Source organism: Microcebus murinus, chromosome 21 (genome assembly GCF_040939455.1).
Source record: "Microcebus murinus isolate Inina chromosome 21, M.murinus_Inina_mat1.0, whole genome shotgun sequence".
NCBI classification, from domain to species: Eukaryota; Metazoa; Chordata; class Mammalia; order Primates; family Cheirogaleidae; genus Microcebus; species Microcebus murinus.
The window spans coordinates 5,595,283-5,619,348 of record NC_134124.1 but is presented as its reverse complement, the minus strand read 5'-3'; the positions used below and the strand labels follow the sequence as shown (position 1 = coordinate 5,619,348).

Genomic DNA, 24,066 nt, shown 5'->3' with positions numbered 1-24,066 from the left:
ACTGCGACATGGGCAAGTGAAATGGGTCACGCTGAAGTCATCTAGGAATCCCTGGGTGTCTCCTGGGAGGAGCAGCAGGCCCTGGGCTGCTGTGGGTGGGGGTATCTCAGTGTAGAGCAGCAGGGTCCAGTTGAGAGCAAGAGCAGGACACAGTGGCAGGTGGAGTTAAAGGTTAAGGTTGACATTTCCAGGAATGAGGATAGAAGTACCTCAGGGAGAGGAGTTGTGAACTGGACAGTGAGTCTTGCTTATAGCTGTTGCCGTCGTACAAGAGTGTGTGTGCAGTCCTGTCAGCACTAATGGAGAGTTGTTCTTATAAATAACATGAATATTAATACATTTATTTGCACAGTATGTCTAATAAAAATCGCCTGAGTGTTGTTCCAAAGAATAGTGTTAGAGCAAAGTCGCTAAATTGACAACATCAACACGTGATTCTGGGAAGTCCTGTTAACTTGTTAAAAGATCCAAATGTTATGTTGTTTGAGTATTGCCTAATAATGTTGTCTGACAGCTCTTAGTATTTGAATTTTCACTCCAGGCGACATTTCATTATAAACATTATTAAACTAAATATAGTTTAGTAAAAAGCACATAATAAAATATCTGTGAAAAGTGTAGAAAAACTGATTATTTTAGCAACTTTGGAGAATTCCTAAGAATTCTTATTTCTCATTCCCAACTCCTGAAGATGAATATTTGTTGGCGGTCTGGAACCACTATTTCAGAGTCCTCATGCAGCTGTGGAAACGGCCTGACTTCTGGAGTATAGAGGTCCTCAGGCCTCTGATGCACAGAAGAGCTCCTGCCGCCCACTTCGCAGTTGTTTCTAGAGTGGTGTTTCGTTTATATTTTTTCCTAATTGTATTTCTGAGTCTGAATTAGGATTTCTAGAAACAACAGCCTGTTGTATTACTAATGCTTAAACAACACACTACTTTTGTCTTCTCATTAGTGCAGATACATTTTCAGAAGTAAAAGAAAGTTCTAAAGGTCCAAATTAATATGTTTATTTATTTGCTGAGCAAGTCCATGTGCGAAGGGTCAGCCATATTCCTAAGTACCAGGAACACAAAAATGATTAAGACCCAGTCACTGCCCTTGAGGAATTTCTAGTATATTAAAAACAGTGGGCACAAAAAGAACTGCTTCATACTGTAGTGAATATCACAGTTGTGTCTTAACAGGGTATAATGTTGGAACAGTGTCATGGTTAATTCTACTTGGGGTAAGGGTCACAGGGTCAGGAAAGACTTCACAGAAGGCAATTAATTTGAAACTTGAACAAGGAGTAGATGTTTGTGATGCAGGTGGAACACATTTGCCCAGTCCTAACGATAGGATGGAATGGTAGGGGGAAGTGGTATGGGCAGGGCAAGGGTGGCATCCAGGATGGGCTCCAGGCTTCTAGCCTGAGTGCCCCCATGTGCTGGTGGAAGAATAGTAACCTCTTAACCCTTGGTCAAGTTTAATCAGGGTCCTTGCTTGGAAACGCGTCAGAGAGCATGTCCAGAAGCAATCACAGGGCCCTGGTGGAGGGGGAGTGTGTCCTGACCACCTGCAGAGGGTCCCAGCAGTGTTTCTGGTGAGCTCATGTTTGAGCAGGGCCTTGAAGAAAGCAGGATGGAGGAGAGAGGTGTGGGTGGGAATGAAGGTATGTCAGGTGGAGGAAAAACACACATGATGCACAGAGGTCCATGTTGGGCTCTGGGAAACAGCTGAGGGTGGCTGGAGCAGAAATTGGTGGTGGTCATGGGGGTGTGTGTGCGTGCATGCACACATGTGTGAGCATGTGTATTGGGGAGGGGAGCAGAGCAGACAGTGAACCTGTGAAGGTAGGCTGGGGTGGGTAACACCCAGACTTGTAGTGTAGATCACAGGACATGGGGAGAAGATGGAGGTTTTAAGCGTGGGAGTCACATGATCAGATTTGTACTTAAGAATCATTCCCCTGCATTAACAACATAAATGCTGGGAATTTAGGTAGACTTTGTAAAAAGCCTCATAATAAGCAGTTGAACAAAAGGGGGTAAGAAACGCCAGTGATCTGCTGTCTGTCTTCCCTCCAGCAAGGAGGGCTTGTAGGTTGGGATTGTCCACCTGATACCATCAGCCTGTCAGAGGTGTGGCTGCCCCTCAACGCCAGCCGGGCAGGGATGGAGCTAGGGCCTCCTGGCCCATGGGAGGCTGACAGGACATGCCTCCTAGAATAAGTTGCTTGTGTCACCCCAGTTGATGAATATCTGTAACATTAGGCATAGCAATCCCATCAATACACCTTCATCCGATTTCACTCTTCGTTGACTCAAGAATCAAAATATCTTGTTAGAAATCTTAGCCCCTTCCCTAGATAGGGTTGGTTATTTTTTATGATATGCACTGAATTGTGGGCATTGAAATGCATGCACAGTAGATGGGGGCATTATGCCTCCTTAGGCTCCACATATATGTTACTTTACATTCTTGGCCTCTGGACAGAGACCTCAGAATTGGGTGCCATCTCCACTATAGTCCTACCTAGCTGAGATAAGGAACAGCTGGCTTTGCCCCAGCCTAACAGGTATGCTTGTTGCATGAGAATTGGGAAAATTCTAGGAGAGGTCAAAGGTGGTTCTACCTGGGCATGATCCATGAGCACCTGATAATCAGGTAGACTGAGCCTGCTCCTCGGCAGGTGTAGAGCCAGGAAGAATGTTTCAAAGGAGCGTTCTTTGTAAAACTGAACCCTGGTAATGAAAGTACGGATGCCAGAGTAAGAGATTGAAATGGCCCCAGATCAGTACAGTGGTTTCCTGGACAACTTATGCAATAAGCATACGATGTAACTTGGCCATATTTCTCTATGACGCTGGGTAAGTTACTTCCCCTCTATGTCTTTAATTCTTCACTTACAAAATAAAGTTGTTGGATTAGAGTAGTTTAAAGGTGTTTTCTGGTTCTGAAATTCTGTAATTTTGTAGTCAGCACATAGGGTCTCTCATCCATACCCAACAGGGATATCTTGAGCGTCTGGATGCAGCAGGCCCTCTGGCAGCCTCGCCTCCTGCCTCTCCTTAATGAACTTACCTTAATGGTGAAGTTCAGGTCCAGAGACAGAGGTGACTTATTACTAACTAGTGATTGACAGCTGGTTCCATCTTTTTCTTCAAAGCGATCGGCTCAGTGTTTACTTCTCCCTTGCCTACCTTTGGCTAAGCTCCGTTAGGCTTTTCTCCTCTGGGGCATCATTGCACATGGTTACGTCCGCTCCAGCAAAGCTGCCTACTCTCTGGACTTTATAGCCCCTTTCTGGGAACTCATAACAAGGATTGCTTTAGCTGTGGGCATGCACACTGGGGACTGACCCAGGAGAGGGGCTGCCAGATGCTGGAACTTTTTACTGAATTTGTGATTCATTATCAGTTTCAGACAATCTGCTGTGCGGATGATGATAAATGTGTGGTGTCCTGCTGGAGGAATCATGTACTCTAAGATTAACCCCATGCTGACAGCCCGTTCATCCACTGTGTGGAGCCCCACCCACCAGCCCTTTGCCCGTAGTCCAGAAAAAAACCTGCAAGACTAAAAAGTATGTTTGGTGAAGGATAATAGGAGAACTCATGTCCATGGTATTTAGAAATGCAAAAGACAGATTTTTATTTTTAATTCCAAACAGAGGGCAAGGCCAAGGTGAGGAGCTGCTATAGGAGCAGTGAGGTGTTGGAGAGAAGGCCCCCGGTGACACACGTGTGGGTGCTCGCAAAGGATTTTCAGGCTAGCAATCTAGGTGGGACTGAGGTGGACTGAAGAAGAGGGACACATCCCTGGACACTCTGTAGCTGTGCAGATACTGTCGCAGGTCTCACAGCCAATCAGCTCCTTGACTCCAGGCAACACTTTTGTTCCCTTTGCTCTTCAGTTTCCCCCAAGAGTAAAGCAAGCAAGTTGAACTAGGTGATCTCCAAGGGGTCTTGTGGGACTTTCTTCTTTGGTTTCTTGGTCAGACAGGCTCAGCCCTATGGCCTGCTCAGTCTGGCATCCCTAGGCCCCAGGTGCTGTGCTGGGGGTATGTGCTGATCCTCTTTGATGTCATCCTCCAAGGTGGTTCTCCAAACACACCTTCCTCCTCTCATTGCCTCCCTTAAATTGGTAGAGCAGGTTTGAGGTAGGATCAGAACCACACTGGTGAGTGCTCTTTGCTTTATTACCTTTCTTTGTTGCTCATTTTCCTTCATTTGCAAGAGGGTAGGTTACCCCAGATATCAAACCTGAGCTCCTGGGGGACTGGAGGTTCATTCCTTTCTCTGGTTCCATGTATTCCTTGGAGGAATTAAGTGTCATTCCAAACCTAGGGTCCAAGGATACAGTCACACGTTTCTGCAGCAATGATAATTTCATCCTGTCTACCCCCATCTATCAGGGCAAATAATAGTTGTAATAATAATAGATACCATTTTTATTGTTTCCTATTTTATAGGCACTCTATCGAGTAGATGCAGCAGCTCATTTAATCTCTATAATATCCACTGGAACTAGATTCTGTTTTCCCCTGTTTTACATAGGAGGAAACTGGTATTTACAGGCTTAAATATCTTACCGAGTTTACACACTGTGTAACTGGCAGAACTGAGATTTGAACACGTGCTTTCTGACTCCAGAGCCTCGATGCTAACCACCTTGCAGGACTGCCAGTGCCAAACATTCCAAGGGCACAGTAATTACGTGATCAATGGGCAGTCCAGAGACACGCCCAGGGCCAGGGCTGTGGGAGTCACTCTCAGCGGTTTGCTGGGAGGGCAGCTTCAGCTAAGAGGGAAAAGGTGGCAGTAACTGCAGACCTTTATTTTCGTGGTTTACGATACAGTGATGGGGTTCCTTCCGTGGACATAAGCCATCCTAATAGCGCCATTTATCATTATGACAAAGGTTAGAATGAGGGGAAACTGGAGCTGGAATGAAAGAGTAGAATTCTGATTATTTTAACAGTTGAAAGTGACATCACCTCAGAACCTCTATCAAATGGCGAATTGGAAACTGGACTGAAATTGCTTTAAAATATATCCAGAGGTAGTTTTCTACAGCTGTGATAAAGTCTTTCAGTTGTGTATGGAGAAGCATTTTGTCTACAGTGCTCATGGAATCACCTGTGTGTCGTCCAAGCAAAAGGTGCCTGTGAGCCCCAGAAAAGTCTGTCTTGGGTGCTGCGCCATGATGTGCCGCATCCGGCATTGGGGCTGTTTGTGCCGTACTCCCCCACTGGGTTTTTTTTTTAATGTTTTGTAAATGTCTTTCCATGTCAATAAGAAATGTTTTTCATGGCTATATTGTTCCCCGTGGTCCATCTGGGGGGTTGAACCTGGGCTTCTAGGACAAAATCCCCTGCCTCCTGTCAAGGAGTTGGAGCAAATGAGAATGCTGGCTAAGGGCCCTCTGAATTCCCTGCCTGTTTGACTAGCCTTTATTTATTTATTTGGCCTTTTATTCTGGGAACTTAGAGGAAAGCCCCATAGTTCTCAGGGTAGGGTTCGATTAACTCATATCTTTTTTCTCATCCTTAGGCAAAAGAAAGGGAACATGCCCCATAAACACTGGGTTGGACCTTCGAACCTGGTCAAGTGCAAGCCCTGCCCTGTGGCACTGTCCCCCATGGTCTGCGGCTCCGATGGCCACACCTACACGTCCAAGGTCAGTCTTCTTTGTTGTCTTTTTGGTCATCAAAAGTACCCCATGTCAGCTCATCCTGATAAGTCTCTGTGCCGAAACTGGAGCTCACAAAGCCTGCTGGGCTCCAGGCCTTGCCTCCAAGAAGCTGCTACATGAATAGACTCAGAGATATTCTCTAGCCAAAGATACAGGCAAGACAGAAATGTTCCATCCTACATAACTGGGCTGGTTAAGGGAAAAGGGTGGTTCTGAGAGTGGCCCATGATCCTGAAGTTGATCTAGATGAGCTTCCTGTAGATGGAAACATAGAAATCTGTTCAAAAGATGCAAGTCACGTGGCTTGGCTGACGGGAGCAAACCAGTAAGGGAGGCTGGGGGTTGCTGCTTTGTGGTCAGTGCAGCGGAAGGAAGGAGTATGGTATCGGCGTACATTTAATCTGTACTTACGGCACAGATAGAATGCGCCCAGCCCTGTGCAGGCTGCAAATAAGGCATCATTTCTTTCTCAGGGTGGTGTAGTGGGGACTTTTGGGGCTCACGGTCTAATGGGGCAGGGGCGAGTATGGAGACAGGTCATTTTAATTCAAACCAATGGAAAGAACACGATTGGACAGAGAAAGGGGCTGGGGCCAGGTGGGTCTGTGTATTATAGGAGGGCTAAGGAGAAGCTTCATGGAGGAGAGGTGTTTCATCTGGGGTTTAATAATAAGATTTACAGACAGGGAGTCAGGGATCACGTTGGTAGATAAAGGAAATGACTATCTGTTCTTGGAATTTCACTCTACTTGGGATAAAGTTGTCCATTTATCTTTGAGAATAGGGACATAATAATGAATTACAAGGAAACCACAGAATCAACTAGAATTTGCTTATTCATTCTCTTATCTAACAGCTATAAACCAAGCACCCCCTTAGCGTCTGACACTGTGATTAGCATGGAGGAGCTGGTGTGCGGGTCTGTGTGTTAGGGTTGCTCTCAGAGCCTCCAGCCAGAGCTGCTCCACTTTCCTCTGTCTTCTTGCTTTTCCATGTAAAGTTTCACTTGCAGAGTGGAGTCTGTGGCTAAAGAGAGTTGCTGTAGGGGATGCCCTGGTCACTCCCAGCTACACTGCCACATGGTTCTCAGGCCTTTCTGCTCGGCCCCTTCTTGCTGTTCCCCACTGCACAGATTGTTAGTGGCTCCTGTTGTCTGTGACGCCCTCACCACCCTGACCCTCACACCACGGAGAGGCCACGGGCCCGGGAGCACCCTCACTGCCTGCTGTCCTCACAGGCTTATTCTGGTTATTTCGAGACTGTGGCCACTTTTCCCTACTGATTATGTGATGTGTAGGTCATATATTTTTATATTTTTGTTCACTGACAGAGTTTTAGTCTCCCAGATGTTCACATTTCTAACAAAGGTGAATATAGCTCACAAAACAGGAGGCTTGGTGCTGTGTCTGGGTTGTACTGAGACCCATGGAATTGGCTTTTGGAACTCAGTGGCATAATTACTGCTTGATTGGTTCCTTTGTTCATTCATGAAAAACCATTTGAGCTCTTACTATGTTACAGGCAATGTGCTAGGTGCTGGGGAAACTCAGAGTAGGAATTTAAAAGCTGTCTGTTCTTCATTGCCAGAGTCAGCAATCCTAAACCTCCCCGCTCCAGACCCACCCTGTGAGTTAGACATTCTCTGCTCAAGGTCCCAGCTGGCACATCCTGGCTACATGGCCACAGCCCTCCTCAGCGCCGCTCAACTCAACCTGCCCTTCCCCTTACTCTCCTTGACCCCCAATAGAAGCAAAGTCTGAGATCATTTGTACTTACAGAGCTCATCTCTGATCCCCTGAATGTTCTGGAGTACTGGCTTTAAAGGGGACACTGATGAATCATTTCTATGCCCTACCATTCCCAAAGGCAGATCAGGCCATGGTTGTCTTTCACGTGGGGCCCGGATCCTAGGCATGTAAGCAGACGCCTGGGAATCCTGTTCAAATGCCGATTCTGATGCAGCAGGTCTGGGCTGGGGCCTGAGATTCTGTATTCCTAAAAGTTTCCAAGTTGTGGCCGTGCCAGTGGGCCACAGACTATGAGCAACAAGGACATCAGTTTTTTTTTTTTTTTTTTTTGAGACAGAGTCTCGCTTTGTTGCCCTGGCTAGAGTGAGTGCCATGGCGTCAGCCTAGCTCACAGCAACCTCAAACTCCTGGGCTCAAGCAATCCTGCTGCCTCAGCCTCCCAAGTAGCTGGGACTGCAGGCATGCGCCACCATGCCCGGCTAATTTTTTTTTTTGCATATATATATATATATATATATATATATATATTAGTTTGCCAATGAATTTCTTTCTGTTTATAGTAGAGATGGGGTCTTGCTCTTGCTCAGGCTGGTTTCGAACTTCTGACCTCGAGCAATCCGCCCGCCTCGGCCTCCCAGAGTGCTAGGATTACAGGCGTGAGCCACCACGCCCGGCCAGGACATCAGTTTTATAGGCGCCTCCAACTAGGTCTCCAGGCGGCCCCTTCGCGTACCCCCAAAAGTGCATTTCCACATCAGAGAAGATTATATTCTGTAATAAAGTCTGTGTGTCTCCCCTGCGTGAAATGCCCGGCTGGCCCTCCCTCGCTGCTGGAGCTAAGCTCAGACTCTATCGTTACTCACAAAGCCCTCCAGAGTCTGTCCCTTCCTACCTCACAGTCCCTTATCATAGATAGGACCGTCCAATCATTCATTCAGCAGCTGTCTCTTCCACACTTACAGCTGTTCCAGGCACTGTGCATAACGTGGGAACCAGACAGATACCGTTCCTGCTCACTTGGAGATTGCCATCTGCTAGGGGAAAGAGAAATGCATACGTAACCAAGCAGATAAATATGCAATTGCAAATTGTAGTAAGTGTTGCAGAGTACGGTGCTGAGGGGGTGGGGAGAGGCCTTTGCTTTGGGGATGGTGTGGAGGTGAGAACATAGCACGGCTGTGGCAGCGAGGCAGCATGAGAACTGAGAGGGGGCCCCTGTGACTCCCAGGGTGAGGGGAGAAGCACACAAGTTGAGGGGGAGAGGGAGGATAGTCTAAGAGGGGGCATTTAGCCAACCTGGAGGGTGACAAGAGGGTCCTGGAATTCCAGGTGCAGACATTGCCCATCCGTCCTTTACCAGGCATGGGGCACCGTGCTTGGTGAGTGGTACTCAGCAAGTGGCACTGATGAGAGAGTGGCCAACAGCAACTCCAGCTGCAAGGAACAGGGCAGTTCCAGTCTGGAAAGCTCATCCTGGGTTTGAGAGAAACAGGCAGAGAGCTTTGCTGAGAAAAACAATCCGTCCCCATCCTGTGCCAAGTCACTTAGCTAAACACCCAGCCCGAGGCTCTGGCAGAGAGTTAGCAGCTCCGTGTAGTGCTTCTCTCTTTGTGAAGATCCTGTTTTTGCCGTTCAAAATCATTCCCGCCAGCTCTGGAGTAAACTGACTGATCCTCGAGCCTGAGATTGGAGATGAGCCACGAGATGTCAATGAGGGAACCTTGCATATCAACCCCCCCCCCCCAACAAAACCTGCTTGCTCACCTCTGTGTCTTACTCACAGAAGGAGCTTAAATGCTGGCTCCCCCTGATCCCTGAGCTGCAAGGAGCAGGTAACCTGTCAGAGATGGCCTGAACTGCTGTCACTTGCCCAGGGAGTATCTCTGGAAATGTTTGCTGGTCAAGGCCTCTCGGCAATCTGGGCAGGAAAGTTGGTTTTTCGTGTTTGGGAACAGTGTCCGCGTGCAGGTTCTGGTGGAGAGCTGGCTCGAGAGGCAGGATCAGGATTCAGAAGGCCCCTGTGCAAGGACTCCTGATTCTCTGCAAGAAGAGTGACCCATATACTGCTGGGCAGAGCCTCAGAGCCCTTCCTGGGCAGCATCCTGATATTCCTTAGTGTCTTTGAATTCCTGTACCAGCCACTGAGTCCTCAGTTTCCTGGACCTGCTCAACTCTCTCCAGGAGCAGAAGAAACCTAAAGCTTTCGTATCAGAAATTGTAGTGTTCTTCTCCTATACTCAATATGAGGTACACTGAGGCCCAATGAGACAAGGCCAGTGGCCGTTTGACAGCTGTGATCTCCTGCCCAGATGTCTGTGATCTACTGACTTCTGTCTGAAGTTAAGGAGAGGAGTGGTGGGCGAGGCAGCACTGCTGTGGAAATGGTATATGTGTTGGTTCTTTCCATTCGTGTGCCAGTCTTCTGTCTTACGTGAATTTCTAGAACATTTGTGTTCTTTAATAGATCCAATATGTCTCACAGTCGGAAGCTGTATGTTGATTGCTCAAGACTTCTGAAGCAGAGGACAATTCCAAATGCCTGTGGCATTCGATGAGCCTTCCTTCCTTCCAAAGAGGAGATTTCAGTCTAGTTGGGTTTACTACTGGAGTGTTTTAGGTATTGCCTCTACATGCATGGCCACTTGTTTATGGAGGTTCAAAAGGATGATTTGGTCTGACAGAGCTCTTGGAGACCACCAGCAGTTGCTCACCTACGGAGAGTGAATGAGTTAACCGTGAGTGAACAAATGACTTCGCATCCCATGGAGTTATGGTCATTTTTGGATCATTGGTGGCAGCAAACAAAGGATAGTTGAGACCGTGATGCCTGTGTAATTGGAGGTGATTTGATGTCATTAAGTCAAACTCATAAAAATTCATTTCAGCAAAAAATATATTGCAGCCCCAGTCCTATCATCACCAGGGAAACCCCCACCCTGTAATAAACAGTCACAGTTCTCTACGTGAATTGCTTGACCCTCCAAGAGGGGGTCAAGGGTGCGGAGCATCGTCTGGGAAGCAGGAGGAGGGAGCCTGAGCATCAGCCTGTCGTTTAAGGCTGAGTGTCTGTCCTGGGGTCACAGCAGACATGCTCTCCAGCTTCTGTCTCTAAATAGTCAGAGGCTTCTAGAACTGGGGGATGCATTTGGGAGCCATCTACAGCAGGCCTCTTCCAATGTCCTGACACCAGGGACACCACTCAGAGCTGTGTGACTCCCCCTGGATCAAAGATAAAGTGCACAAAAACACACAGGTCTTGAGATGAAGGGATATGAGATGGTACATGGCAATAAATGTTTATTCAGACTCTGCAAAGCATAACCCATAAAAGATAAGGAACAGAAAGGCACCACAGGGAACTGACAAATTGAAGGCCAACACTGCAGCTGGTTTGAGAGTGTATTATAGACCCTGACCCTTGACCTGGCTTCCAGGCAGTGAGGATCACCCTACTCACTTCTTTTTACCTACCCTTAATGTCACATTTTTCTGGCCAGGAAAACTGAAGTAGTTCACAAATTCAGTCAATATATATTGGGTTCTTTCTTACTCTGTGCCATGCATTGAATACTAAGGAGAGAGCAAAGGACAAAGTAGACAAAGCCCTGATTTTCATGGAACTTAAAAGCAAGGAAGACAATTTGAAAAGCAATCTGCTTTCATTAGAATAGAGGTTTAGATAAGGGACACTTGGACACTGCAGGAACACAGAGCAGGGCCACCTCAACCAGCTGGGAGGTATAAACAGCCTTCTTAGAGGAAGTGATGGTTCAGTGGAGATATTTGTTTGCTTGTTGGGAGACAAGGTCTCACTCTGTCTCCCAAGCTAGAGTGCAGTGGTGTCAGCCTAGCTCACTGCAACCTTAAACTCCTGTGCTCAGGTGGTTCTCCTGCCTCAGCCTCCCAAGTAGGTAGGACTACAGGTACACGCCACAACACCCAGCTAATTTTTCTATTTTTAGTAGGGTCAGGGTCTTGCTCTTCCTCAGGCTGGTCTCCAATTCCTGGCCTCAAGCGATCCTCCCACTTTGGCCTCCCAGAGTGCTAGGATTACAGGCATGAGCCACCGTGTCTGGCCCGGAGTGGAGAGCTTAAGCCTGAAAAGAGTCAACCAGAGTAAGAGTTGGGGGCAGGGGAGTTCAAACAGAGGGGGGAAGAAGTTGAAGAGATGAGAGAAAGCACCTTGAAGAAACTGGCGATGTTGTCATTGTGGCTGGGTCACACGTGAGAGAGGGCTTACTCGCTACAGAGATGGGGCTGGAAAAGTAATCAGGGGCCACATTGTTCAGGGCCTTGAAGACCCCATGAAGAGGGCAGGACTTTGTCTGCAGAGCACTGGGATCTATCAAAGTTTTAGGATTTTGAATTTGCTCACACTGGCTGCAGGGTGGGGATGGTGAGGGCAGGACTGGAGACAGGTGAATGGGAGGAATGCTGGAATCATCCAAGCATGGCATGAGGAAGGCCCACGTTTGCATAGTGGTTCAGAGTAGGATAGAAAACAGTCTGAGTAGGTATTTAGGAAGTTATAGCTGGTCTGGACAACTAATTTGAATTTCAAATATAGAAAGTCATTTCAGCTGTGAGCCCAGAAGAAGGACTTCTTCACCATCTTCCTCCTGGCTGGCCTTGTAAGTGCCTCCTGCCAACAGCTTTGTGGCTTCACCCTGGATTGTCTGGAACCCCACTGCCTCTGAAACCCTTTCCTTTCTCTTCTGTTACATGTATAGAAAGAGTGAAGTTCACTGGGAGCCTAACCATCAGCTTTTAATTCTGCCTCTCAGAAGCAAAGTCCTGATGCCGCTGACTTGGGCAGCCAGGCTCCGTGCAGGGGGGCAGTCTTAAGTTTCTTCCCACTGGGGCAGGGGACTGTTTTGGAAAATGGGAGCAGATGTGGGGTGGTGTTGGGGTCCTGGAAGCTCAGAAAGGAGCAAGGTCCCTACTGCTCCAGGTCCTGGCCTTGATGGGGGTCTCATTGCCAGGCCCCATCCATAGGACTGCATTAACTTCTCTCATCTGGACCCACCTGACCAAAGCCCAGAAGTCAGGGCTGTGTCTGCTCACATCCCAGCCAGCAGCCCGATGCTGGGTCTGGTCTGCGAGGGGAGTGCTCTCCAAGTGCTGCTGGGAGCCAGACAGCCAGCCCTGCTCTCGGGCATCGGCCTGGCTGTTGGTAATTGGCAATGAAGCAGGCAAACACCCGTCTGCTTGCTCTCTCCCCTCTTCCCCAGCATTTTCTTCCTTAATTGCTGTTAAACAATTAGCAAATGGCTCATTTATGTCTAGATGCAGAAGAGAGATGCAGAGTTAAGAACTGCTGCAGAGGAAAATGTTTCTCTTCCCTTCGGAGTGTGCACACGTGAGGGAGGGTAGAGAGCGCTTGCTTTACAGGCGTGGCATTTCTCTTGGCATATTGTCGCTGCAGATTATATTATTTTTTCAGAGGCATCTTAATAGTTTCCAACAATTGCTACCAAGTAAAGGTCATGTTTGAAGTTCTTGGCAAGTGAAGTCTCTGTTGGCCGACATTTCCCAGGAACAAGCTATTCTTAGGGTTAGAGCAAATGGAGGGTGTGGATTTGCAAGACTGCCGAAGATGATTTTAAGCTCAGGATGACTGCTCAATCTCCCACACACATTTATGACCCTGTGACCATGTCAGGCATAGGTTTTTAGCGTGGCTACCCTTCTTTGCTTGTAAGCAGAGTGGAGGCTGTCAGTATTTTCAGGGATATTTTTGGATAGGCCTGCCCCCGCCAAACCTGAGGGTTGAGGAGTGTCTTGACTTGCAAATGGCTCACTGGCGAGGGCCTGGCTTCTCATTAAGCAGAAGATAAACTCATTAGAAACTGGAGGTGGAAGCTTGCACTTGCACATTTTGTGCATCGGCAGCTGGAGCCCAGTGGCACGAAAGAGTAAGAACAGCAACAGCGGTGATTAGACAGGCCCTGGCTGCTCAGTCTGCACAGTAGGAGAGGGCAAGAAGTTACGGTCCCGGACTTCATGCACATGCGCCCTCTGGCGGCAGGGGGAGGAGGGAGTCCTGTGCAGGTAGGCCATGGTGCACAATCCGATAAGTATTCGGGCTATTAATTTCATTGTTCTGATTATCTGTGCTTAGAAAAAGCCAATGATAGAGGGTTCATGACTTCAGAGAAATACTCAGTGGTATTAAACCAACTCTGAGCAATTATGCTTTATATATTCAACTGTTTGAGGTTTGGGGACAAATACTTGATGGCAGGTGCCCCAATTTTGCCTTTTTCCTTCAGGCCTTGTTCATTTCCAACCTCCTTTCCTTAGTCTGGGGTAGCCCGATATGGTTTGATAATAAGAGCTTGTTTACATAGTATGAAAATCCTCAGCTCTGAGTTTAATAGAGTCTTGCCCTAGTTTTGTTATAATCATTCCTTTTTCTCCTTCACAGGGTTTTTAGAAGGAGCAAGTATGAATAATATTTAAAATATTAATTGTGTATTACTTGGGATATAGGTTCTAGCTGCTATAGCAAAATCCCAAATGAAACAGGCTTAAATAGGATCAAATTCTAGTTCTCTCTCATGTAAACATTTACCAAAGGAAGCAGCCCGAGGCCACGTGCTGACTCCAGATTGTAGATGACCGGGATGGTTTTAGCTTCTTGTCATTCCCAATAACTGGAGTTGTTGAGCTTCTGTCTCTGGGTGCAGGACAGCTGCTGCTCTCAGCCAGTAGGAGGGTGGCAAATCCAGAAGTCACCAGTGTCACTTCTGCTCACATCCTATTGGCCAGAACTCAGTCATGATGCCACTCCAAGCTGCAAGGGAGCCCAGGGAATGCAGATTTCATTCTAGGCAGCTATGTGTCCAGCCAAAATTTGAAAGGTATATTATTAAGGGAAGGACAAAGTGGATATTGGGGTTACCTAGCAGTAGCTACTGCAGTAATATTTAAATAATAATAACAATAACAGTAGTAGCAAAAACAAAATAACTACTTAATTATTGAGCATGTTAAATACTATAACCTTGTACTAAATGATGTAGTATCATTATATTTATTTGCCTATATTATTTCATCTAATTCTTACAACAAAGCTATTAGGTAGGTACTATTATTAGTCCCAAATTAAAGATGAGAAAACTGAAGCTATAAAACTTTCTCAGGGTAGTAGCTAGTAAGTAGCTTTGAACCCTGGTTTGTCTGATCCTAGAGTCATGTTTTTTATTTCCATAAGTGCAAAGCCATCTGGAAAGTAATGTATGATACCATTTGTATCATCAGGATGCTTTTGATTTTAATGATAGAAATATAATTCTAACTTAAACCAATGAAGATGATTTCCTGGCAGACAAGGCTGGAAAGTATACTGAGGTAGCTGAGTCTTAGAGATGGAAGGGAAATTCAGTGTTGCCAACACTTCATTTCCTTCTGTTTCTCATTTTTGTTTGTATCTGCTTGGCTTCTTTCTACAAAGAGGCTTCCCCACCTCAGCAGAGAATAAGAATTTTAATAGCCTCAGATTCACTTGCTTCCAGCCTAGAAACACCAAAGAAATTTACCAGTGTTTCAATTTTAGGGAAGACTTTTGATTGGCTCAGTCTGAATCATGTGTCTATCCTTTAATTAAATATTGTGTCCAGGCTGATGTGATTCTATGATTGGTCTGCTCTGGTCTCGTGAACCTCTTCATTCCACTTTTCACTATGAACAAGAGTAAGTTTTTTTTTTTTAGCAGAAGAGGAAGGAGGGTAATAGTTTATACTGGACTGAATAAAATATAAAAAGTAGTGTATCGCTCAGTCACCTTATTAAATATCAAATATGTTGACCTCATTAAAGGCTTCAGCTTTGGGACACTAGTTTGAGCCCATAAGAATGCATGAAGGCGTGCTGTGTTTCTAGGAATGACGGGCAGACAGGGGCCTGCAAAACAAGTTTTTATATAGACATGTTGTCTAGTTAAAGCTCATCTAAAATAAAGTGGATCCAGTGTCATTTTAATTCAGAATTCTTTTAAACCATTTGGCTTAATGTTTTAATACTTTCTTCTGATCATGGGGCACATCTGTCCTCAGTTCTCTTTAGCATTTATTTCTTCTTAGGACATGCCAAGATAACACAATTTTTTTTTTTTTTTTGGCTCCTGAGGATAAACTTTCAGGCAAAATGGTTATTGTGACATTTTCAGAAAGCACAGATGTTCAAACACCATCCATGGTGGAAATACATCCACAGAATTTATACAGACTCCTTCAGCATGCAGATTAGTCATGAAGTTACAGCAGAAGGAAGCAATTCAACTAATTATTTTACCACTTATTTCTATGTTCTATATGCAAACATGCATTTAACCAAGATTTGAAGAATAGGTATTCATTTCTTCTTCCTAAATGCCCTGAGTAGAATGCCATGTAATTAGTTAGTGCTTTTGTTAAAAACACATCAGGAAGAATAACCTTCTTGTTGTCAGTTCTGTTGAATGCACAATTAAGTCATTTGATAAAGCAATTACCTGAACACGATGATGCTTGGCCTCACTTCATCAGGAGACGAAATTAAGGATTAGGTAAGATTTCAAATACATGAGATCTTTGCCTACCAATCCTTTAAACGACAGAAAGGTTCCTGGCCAGAATGAATATGCACAGTGCTATACATCTGATTAAATGATTATAAGCAACTTTAATTAAGTACATGATCATGTCACTTTTGTTTTTCTTTAAAAGAAAGAAAACAAAATATTCCTTGTTGACATTCTTTTCAAATGAGTACAGTCATATTTCTTCACAACATTTTCCAAGAGAATATATCTGCGCCAGGATGTGGGTCATGCTCAGAGAAGCTGATCTCATTTTCTAAGCCTTGGGCTGGGACCTGTATGTTATGTGAGGGAATTAAGAAATGATAGCTGGGTTAGAATTTACTATGAATTGTTGCTATAATTGCCTATTGAAGGAAGTGGCTTTAACGATACTCTCATTTTTACCAAAGCAATTTTTTCCCCTTTCTGAAACTAATGAAACATTCAGGAATCTTTATATATACCATGCACAGAACAAAAATTCGTCTTCCTTCAGACAAGGGTGGCCTTCTTGAGCTGCTAGGTTCTGTCCAGTGAGGTGCTCAGACCAGCACACCGCCAGCAGCATGGGAGACCCTATGTCCAAAATAGCAACTTTGCCAAGTTCTCATCCAAAGGCATTGAGGACTGCTTTGAAATCCAGCCCCCACAGGCAGGCTGTCCAGTAGCAGACAAATGAGAAACTGGGGTGCTGTGGGAATCTGGGGACCTGACCAGCTTGATCAGAATGGAGGAGCTCACTAGAAGGATTTCTTTGCTTCTTCTTTTCTAGTAGAGAGACCAACATATGATATTATGTGTCAGTGAGGGTGGGATGTCCCAGAGGTGGCTCTGAGCAAGATCTATGATATTTTTCATGTAATAGAAAATGTACCATTTACCCTTTTCTGCTGGAAGCTGTCTAGAACGGCCTCTTGGCCCCTTTTTGTAGCAAACTAATATACAACCGAATTCACTGGCACCAAACCAAGGACAGGGAGAGGCTTAGTAGAGAGGAGGCATCACTTTGTTTATTTGTTTGTTTGTTTTTGCACTTTAATGCACTATAGTGGGATAGAACGGATTGAGTCTCCCTTGCCCACATTTACTCCCACCAAAAAAGGAGTAATCATACTCCTGAGATTTCAACCATAAGGTTTAGCCTAAGTACCATTGTTGTGTGTACATGTGCAATGTGTTGTACCATGTGCAATGTGTACAGCTAGCATCACAGCTCTTGTAACAACTCTTGACACGGGAAAGAACTAAGCGGCACACGAAGAATCGGAGAACAGCCTTTTATTCTTCCACAGCAGGATCAGCGCACCTAGTGTTACAGCTCTCTTCCTGTCTTCCGGTCTTCTTCCCTTCTGCCCCCCTTCCTTGTTCTCCTCCATCTTTTATATCCTTGGTAGGGCTCAAAAAGCATCCAATCAACATCAAGCTTTAACATCCAGTTAACAAGAAGCTTTAACATCCAATCAAAAGCAGTGGGATTCAAAAATTACCCAATCAGGATCATGCAAGCAGCTTGGCTGGAAACAGGCAGCAGCACGTGGGCCTGGGGGCCTAGTGGCACGTGGGGCCCCAGGCGGCTCTCTGCTGGGGGGCACCGCCAACTGGCCCTCCAACTGGCCATGCGCAGCACTGGCCCGCAGAGATGCAGAGCCAAGGGAGGCGGCAAACGGCCATGTCCCGACGCCCGCCATTTTCTGTATCATCATCTACTCAGTGAAGCCTGTTGAACACTTCATGCTGTTAGACCATTTCTTTCCTCTGAACTCTGGCAGTACAAGGTATGTACTTCTTTCTGTTGGAGCACTGGTTTCATCCCATGGGAAATGTCTCTGTGTACATGTGTGTATATTCATCCATATGATAGACTAGAGATACTGAAAACACTCTGATACTGAGTTCCTAGATATAACCCACACATCCTTTTAATGGCTGAGCTTGCAAGATGTAAGAGAAATCTCTGGTTGGAGCACTGAAAATCAGGTAGTGTACTGACTGCTGCCCTGGCGGAGGGTAGTTGGGAAGATAGAGGAACTAATATAACCTGGAGGTTTGGGGGTAACTGCTGCTTGTGATTTGAGACAGTGCCTTAAGTCCTAACAAGGCAAGAAGTTGGAGCTGAAAGCCCCAAAATTAATCCATGACCTTGAGCATGTTCACCCTATCTTAAAGGGTGGGATATACATACATACATACATACATACATACATATGTGTATATATATATTATATATATTTTAAAGCTGCCTTTTGGTAAAGCAGGGCAACAAGAACACTTGTCAGGCTCAGCTTGGACTCTTGTTAGAGAAAGAAAAGGTCGCATGTGAAATTTACAACAAAGAACCTTCATTCACTCAGGGCAAGGGCTGTGCACGAAACATTTAAAGACATATATAGGAGATAGACATAAACCGGTCAGGACAATTAGTAGCTGTTAAGCTTTCCTGTGGTGTATACCGTGTTTTTCTGAAAATAAGACCTACCCATAAAATAAGCCCTAGCAGGATTTCAAAGCATTTGCGCAATAGAAGCCCTACCCCGAAAATAAGACCTAGTGGTGGGCATGGCTACGCAGAGTATCTGCACAACCCATGCATGTGTTGCAGAGCTTACAGTAGAGAAGACGAGCAGCCCTTCTCATCTGCCCCTTGAGAGCTCTATTGCTCCACATGAGAGATTGGGGCCAATGGTTCTAAAGGAAATAGAGTTGCAAGAAATTCAGGATGGAATTTGGGGTTTGAAGAGTTCCAGAAGAAGACAACTTAACTATATTTGAATAAATGTAGATTGTTGTACCGTACTTAATAAAAATAACACATCCCCTGAAAATAAGTCCTAGAGTGTCTTCTTGAGGAAAAATAAATATAAAATCCTGTCTTATTTTCGGGGAAACACAGTACTATGTGAATTTTAGCCTGAATATGTGGCTCACATGTATACTCTTGGTATAGCACAAGAAACCTGAAGCTGATAAATTGACTTAAAGACATCCTAGGTGGGGAACACACTAGGGGGCCTGGAGGAACCAAATGCAGCTCCTCTGTGGAGGGGTGAATCCTCAACTTGAGCTTCACAGGATTCCCTCAAAACCCTATCAGACATGACTCATAATTCTTCAAAGCATAGAAGGAAATAAGCCACCATGAGCAAGAGGCAGCATAAACATTAAACAGCAGAATTAAACCCCTAAGTGAGTGACAGATTTTTCAGGCACAGAACCAAAAATAAGTTCAGATGTATGAAGTGGTTAAAAAAGGCAATTTAACGTTTAAGGAATGATTATATATTATACTATCAAAAAAACACCAGATTAATTTGAAACTTGTAAAACTGAAAAATGTAATAATTAAAAGTATCTTTTAATGAAACACACACACACACACACAGAGAAACTGCTTCACTGTGGGAAAGAAACCAGGGCTGCAGATCCCTGTTCTAAATCTGGCAACTAAAAAAAAGGTAATTAAACATTACCATCCTTTGTGTATCAACCATATTTCAAGGAAAGCCTAAAGCCCTATCCAATATGAGAAATTCTTTCACAGGAAAAGAGAGCTAATAAATGTGGAAGTGATAATAGAACTAGAAAGTCACCATTTTTCAGCCTCTAGTGATCTAACTAGAGGTGGGCAGCAGTCCAGCATTGATGGAAACATTAGACAGAGGTTGACGATGAACTTTAGGGTTTTGCCACCTGAGCTCACTGATCAATCTTAGGGTCTGTCTTCTGTGGGCAGCCGGCATTGCTTGTCCCATGGTGTCGTGCAGTGGCAAGAGCGCGGCAGTACGTGTGGCTCGTAGGTATGTGGAGCGTTTTGGCAAAAGAAGCTGAACCTAATCCAGTCAAGCCTAACTCCCGTTAAGGGGTTTGCAGGGCAGAGGGAGGAGCAGCGGAGGCCACACAGAATCCAACAGGCAAAGTCAGAATGGGAGACATTCGGGGGCTGGAAAACAGATCCAGCTTCTGCATGAGAAAAGGGTGGAGTGGGAGGCACAGCTCCCAAATGCTGTGTGAACCCTGCCTGGCTGAACCCAAATGGAAACAATCCAACCAAAATTTAAAAAGTAAAAGATATTTTGGGACGTTAAGGAAAATGAACTAGATATGAAGATAGTATCATAGTTAAAGAAGAATAACACATATTTTTAAAGAGATATTGTGAAGAACATAGGTTTACTTTAAAATAATTTAGCAAAGAAAAAAGGGAAAAAATTTTTTTTTTGAGACAGAGAAAAAAAATTTTTTTTGAGACAGAATCTCACTCTGTTGCCCAGGCTGGAGTGCCGTGGCATCAGCCTAGCTCACAGCAACCTCAAACTCCTGGACTCAAGCCATTCTTCTGCCTCAGCCTCCCAAGTAGCTGGGACTACAGGCATGTGCCACCATGCCTGGCTAATTTTTTCTATTTTTGGTAGAGTCGGGGTCTCACTCTTACTCAGGCTGGTCTCGAACTCTTGAGCTCAAACAATCCTCCGGCCTTGGCCTCTCAGAGTGCTAGGATTACAGGTGTGAGCCACCATGCCCAGCAGGAAATTTGAAGCAAATATGGAAGAATCTTAGAAGTTGAAGATACATTGTACTAATTGCTCTTCTTTGAAATTGGCATATATTCAAAATTTTCCTAGATTTTTTAAAAAGGTATGCTCTTTGAGGGAATAAACTCTCTCCTATTAACTCTATCTCCAGTGTTGAAAGCATAAAGTGGGTATTAGAAAGAAGGTTTATTTGCAGGACACATTTAGGAAAAATAAGAGAGATAAGTCTGTAAGACTATCAAAATATATACCTTATAAACCTAAATGTAAAACCTAAAACTTATAACTTTTAGGAAAAAAACAATAGAAAATCTTTGTGACCTTGGGTTAGGCAAGCATTTTAAAATATGTTTTAGATAATACTAAAAGCATGATTCATAAAATTAAAATTCAGTAATTTTTTTTTCAATTCTACTTTTTAAAAGACACTTGTAAGAGAATGAAAAAACAAATCACATCCTAGGAGAAAATATTTGCAAATCTTATATCTGATACAGGACTTACATTGAGAATATTTTAAAATCTCTCTAAATTCAATAATAAGTAAATAACCCAATTAAAAAATGGACAAAAGAGTTGAAAAGACATTTCACTAAAGATATGTGGATGGTAAACAAATAAAAAATATTCAACATCATTTATCATTGAGGAAATGCAAATTATAATCACAATCAGATGCCACTATACTAGAATGAATGAAATAAAAAGGCTGATTATATCAAGTGCTAGAAAAGATGTGGAGGAACTGGAATGCTCATATACTGCTGGTGGGAATGTAAAATGGTATAACCATTTTAGAAAAAAAATTGGAATTTTCTTTAAAAACTATCATATGATACAGCTATTCTAATTCTAGGTATTCATGCAAGAGAATAGAAGTATATGTCTAAAGGAATACTTGTATACAATGTTTGTAGCCAAAAACTATAAGCAACCCATCAGTAAGTGAATGAATGAGTAAATAAATATATCTGTCAATGAAATGCTACTCAGAAATGAAAAGGAATTAACTATTGGTACATATAACAACATGAATGAATACTAAAATAGTTATGCTGAGGGAAAACCAGACAAAAAATAGTACACACTATTGTATTACATTGACATAAAACTACAGAAAATGCAGGATAATCTGTAATGACATAAAACAGACCAGTGGCTTCCTGTGGTGGGGGAAGAGGTAGACAGGGTGAGGAGGCGGGACAAAAATGGTTGTGAGGAAAATTTAGGGGGTGATGGACACATTCATTGTCTTGATTATGATGATGGTTTTGTGTGTGTATTTATATCAAAGCTCCCCAAAGTTGTATACTTTAAATATGTGTAGTTTATTGTATATCAACTATGCCTCAGTTAAGCTTTATAAGAAGTTTAAAAAAGATCAGACCCATCCAGAGATTAGCACCTTCTTGCCATTACCCCCGTTTTTCCGTGTTTCTCATTTTTGGCCCTGTGCTCCTCCATCATTGAGAAGGATCCTACTTTTTTCTCTCATCTAGGCCGAGTAATGTCAGAAAATGGAGGTGACATTTTTCAAATGTTTTTCTAGTGAAAAATGGAAAGATAAAAAAAAGTTGTGGATACTCTGAACACTCATCACTCTGGCCTCTCTTTTCCTGGAGAACTCTCTGTACTTGAAGTGTGCCCTGGATTTTAACATTGCTTTGGAGACGAAGCCCGCTTTTCACTGGCTGGTGTTGCCCTTCTGCCCCCTCTTTGGGAGGAGGTCTTGGGAAACAGGGCAGTGGCCGAGAGCCAGCCAGGGCGTGGCTAGGGTGCAGAGCAGGTCCCCTGGGGCAGCCTGTGGAGCAGCAGCTCCAAATCTCAGAAAGTCTTCCTGGGTGGGAGGGGCAGTTAGGGTTGTTTGTTTGGCAAGAAGAAACTGCACAAAGCATATGAATATCTGGGAGACATGAATCAGTGATGGGTGCAGGTGAGGGAAAAACAAAAGGACGTCACCCCTGCGAGCTGTGTGGCGAAGCCGTCAACCCCGAAGGTGTCGGGAAACCAGGGAGACAGTACCTCTGAAAACACGTGGCTGGGAGAGGGTGCTTTGCCTTCCGACTCTGGGGGTGTTCATGCTCCGTACACTGACTCCTTGCTCGGACCTCCACACCCACGGAGTTAGAAGGGGCCACCCACTTCTCTGATGCCTGCTCTGGGACCCTATTCCAGGGTGGCTCCTCCAGAGTCACCTAACACACCTGCCCTGTGCCAGCCAGGCCCCTGCTGGGCACTGGTCCTGTCCCCAGGTTGCTACCTCGTTCTAGGGAAGCCTAATAGGTAAACATAGATAGCTTCATAGGTCAGACAGGTGGGGGGCAGGTGGAGGACGGGCAGGATGAGGCACCGTGCGGCAGGACAGAGGAGGGCTCGGCACATCAGTGTCAGGGTGAGAGCTGCCCAGTGGAGCTGGATGGCGTAGACTCGGGTTCCAGCTTGTCTTGTTAGATATGTGACCGCGAGCAGGTTGTATGACCTTTCTGTGCTCCCTTTTCCTTGTCCACAAACTGGGGATAACACTTGGCTCGAAGGGTTTTGTGAGAATTGAATTAGTTGTTACATATCAACTTCTTAGAGCAGTATCTCACACTGATACGCCATCTGGAGATATTAATTGCCCTCCCTTCTGAGGGACCTCTTCTGGAAAACCAGTTCTCCCTCTGGCTCCAACAGGCCAGCTTTAATATCACACCTTCCATCTTCTTCATAAGGTCTTTCCTGCTTCCTGCTCCCAGGTAGGCGGATCACACGGTATTCTGCACCATGGAGGTGGTGACTGTGGCAGAGCTACCTCTTGCTGAGGGCTCTGTCTGTAGCAGCCACTGGCTGGGGCCACTGTCCTTATTTGTTCTCCATCCTGTGGCAGCACCCATTGTGGCCGCTGCTCAGGCTGCTGGCATGTGCTGGCGCGCAGGTTCATTCCCATTCCTTCAGCCAGTGTGTGCTGAGCACCAGCCCACAGCAAGTTTGGGTGTGGCTGAGGTCCTTGTAGTGAAATCAGGGTGTACCTGAGTTCAGAGCCATCTTACTTACATTGTGGGGCGGTAACAGGAAGTGGAGCATTGCAGGGGAGAATGTTTTCTGTACTCTCACTGTCTGCCTGACTCTGACATCCCTCCTCCCTACTCCGCTGTGCTTTCTCTTGTCTGTTGTTGCTGAGCCCCTCTGCTATGCTTAGCATGTGTGCGGAGTGCCAAGGCAGGTGGACTGAGCCAGCTGCACTTTCTAGAGCTTGAGAGTCGCTATTTGGGCTTGCTGGGGTCTGCAAGCCCAGGATCACATATCTCTGAGACAGAGTCCTCTTGGAAGGCTAAATGACCAGCAGCCTTGGTTGCTGGGATGACCTTTCCTGTGCTGGAGTCCACCCACATCTGCCAGATGTGCCAGGGTGGCGGAAACCTGGGATTAGGACTGCTCCTGCCTGGAAAGGCCCCTCCCTCACAAATTAAGCCAAGGCAGCCCCTTTATTCACAGGGCCCAGACTGGGGTCTGCTCCAGAACCCCTCCCCAGGGCCAGCTTCACCTTCCTCGGGGCACATGCCCC

At 45.2% G+C, this 24,066-nt stretch overlaps 1 protein-coding gene across 1 annotated transcript in view; it reads left to right on the top strand.

Annotated features, from left to right (window-relative positions):
• Window positions 1–24,066, top strand: part of SPOCK1 (SPARC (osteonectin), cwcv and kazal like domains proteoglycan 1) — a 474,241-nt gene that overhangs the window by 339,119 nt on the left and 111,056 nt on the right. The window contains exon 5 of the mRNA XM_012761191.2: window positions 5,538–5,664. Within this exon, the coding sequence (XP_012616645.1) occupies window positions 5,538–5,664 (127 nt within the window). The remainder of the gene's footprint in view (window positions 1–5,537; window positions 5,665–24,066) is intronic.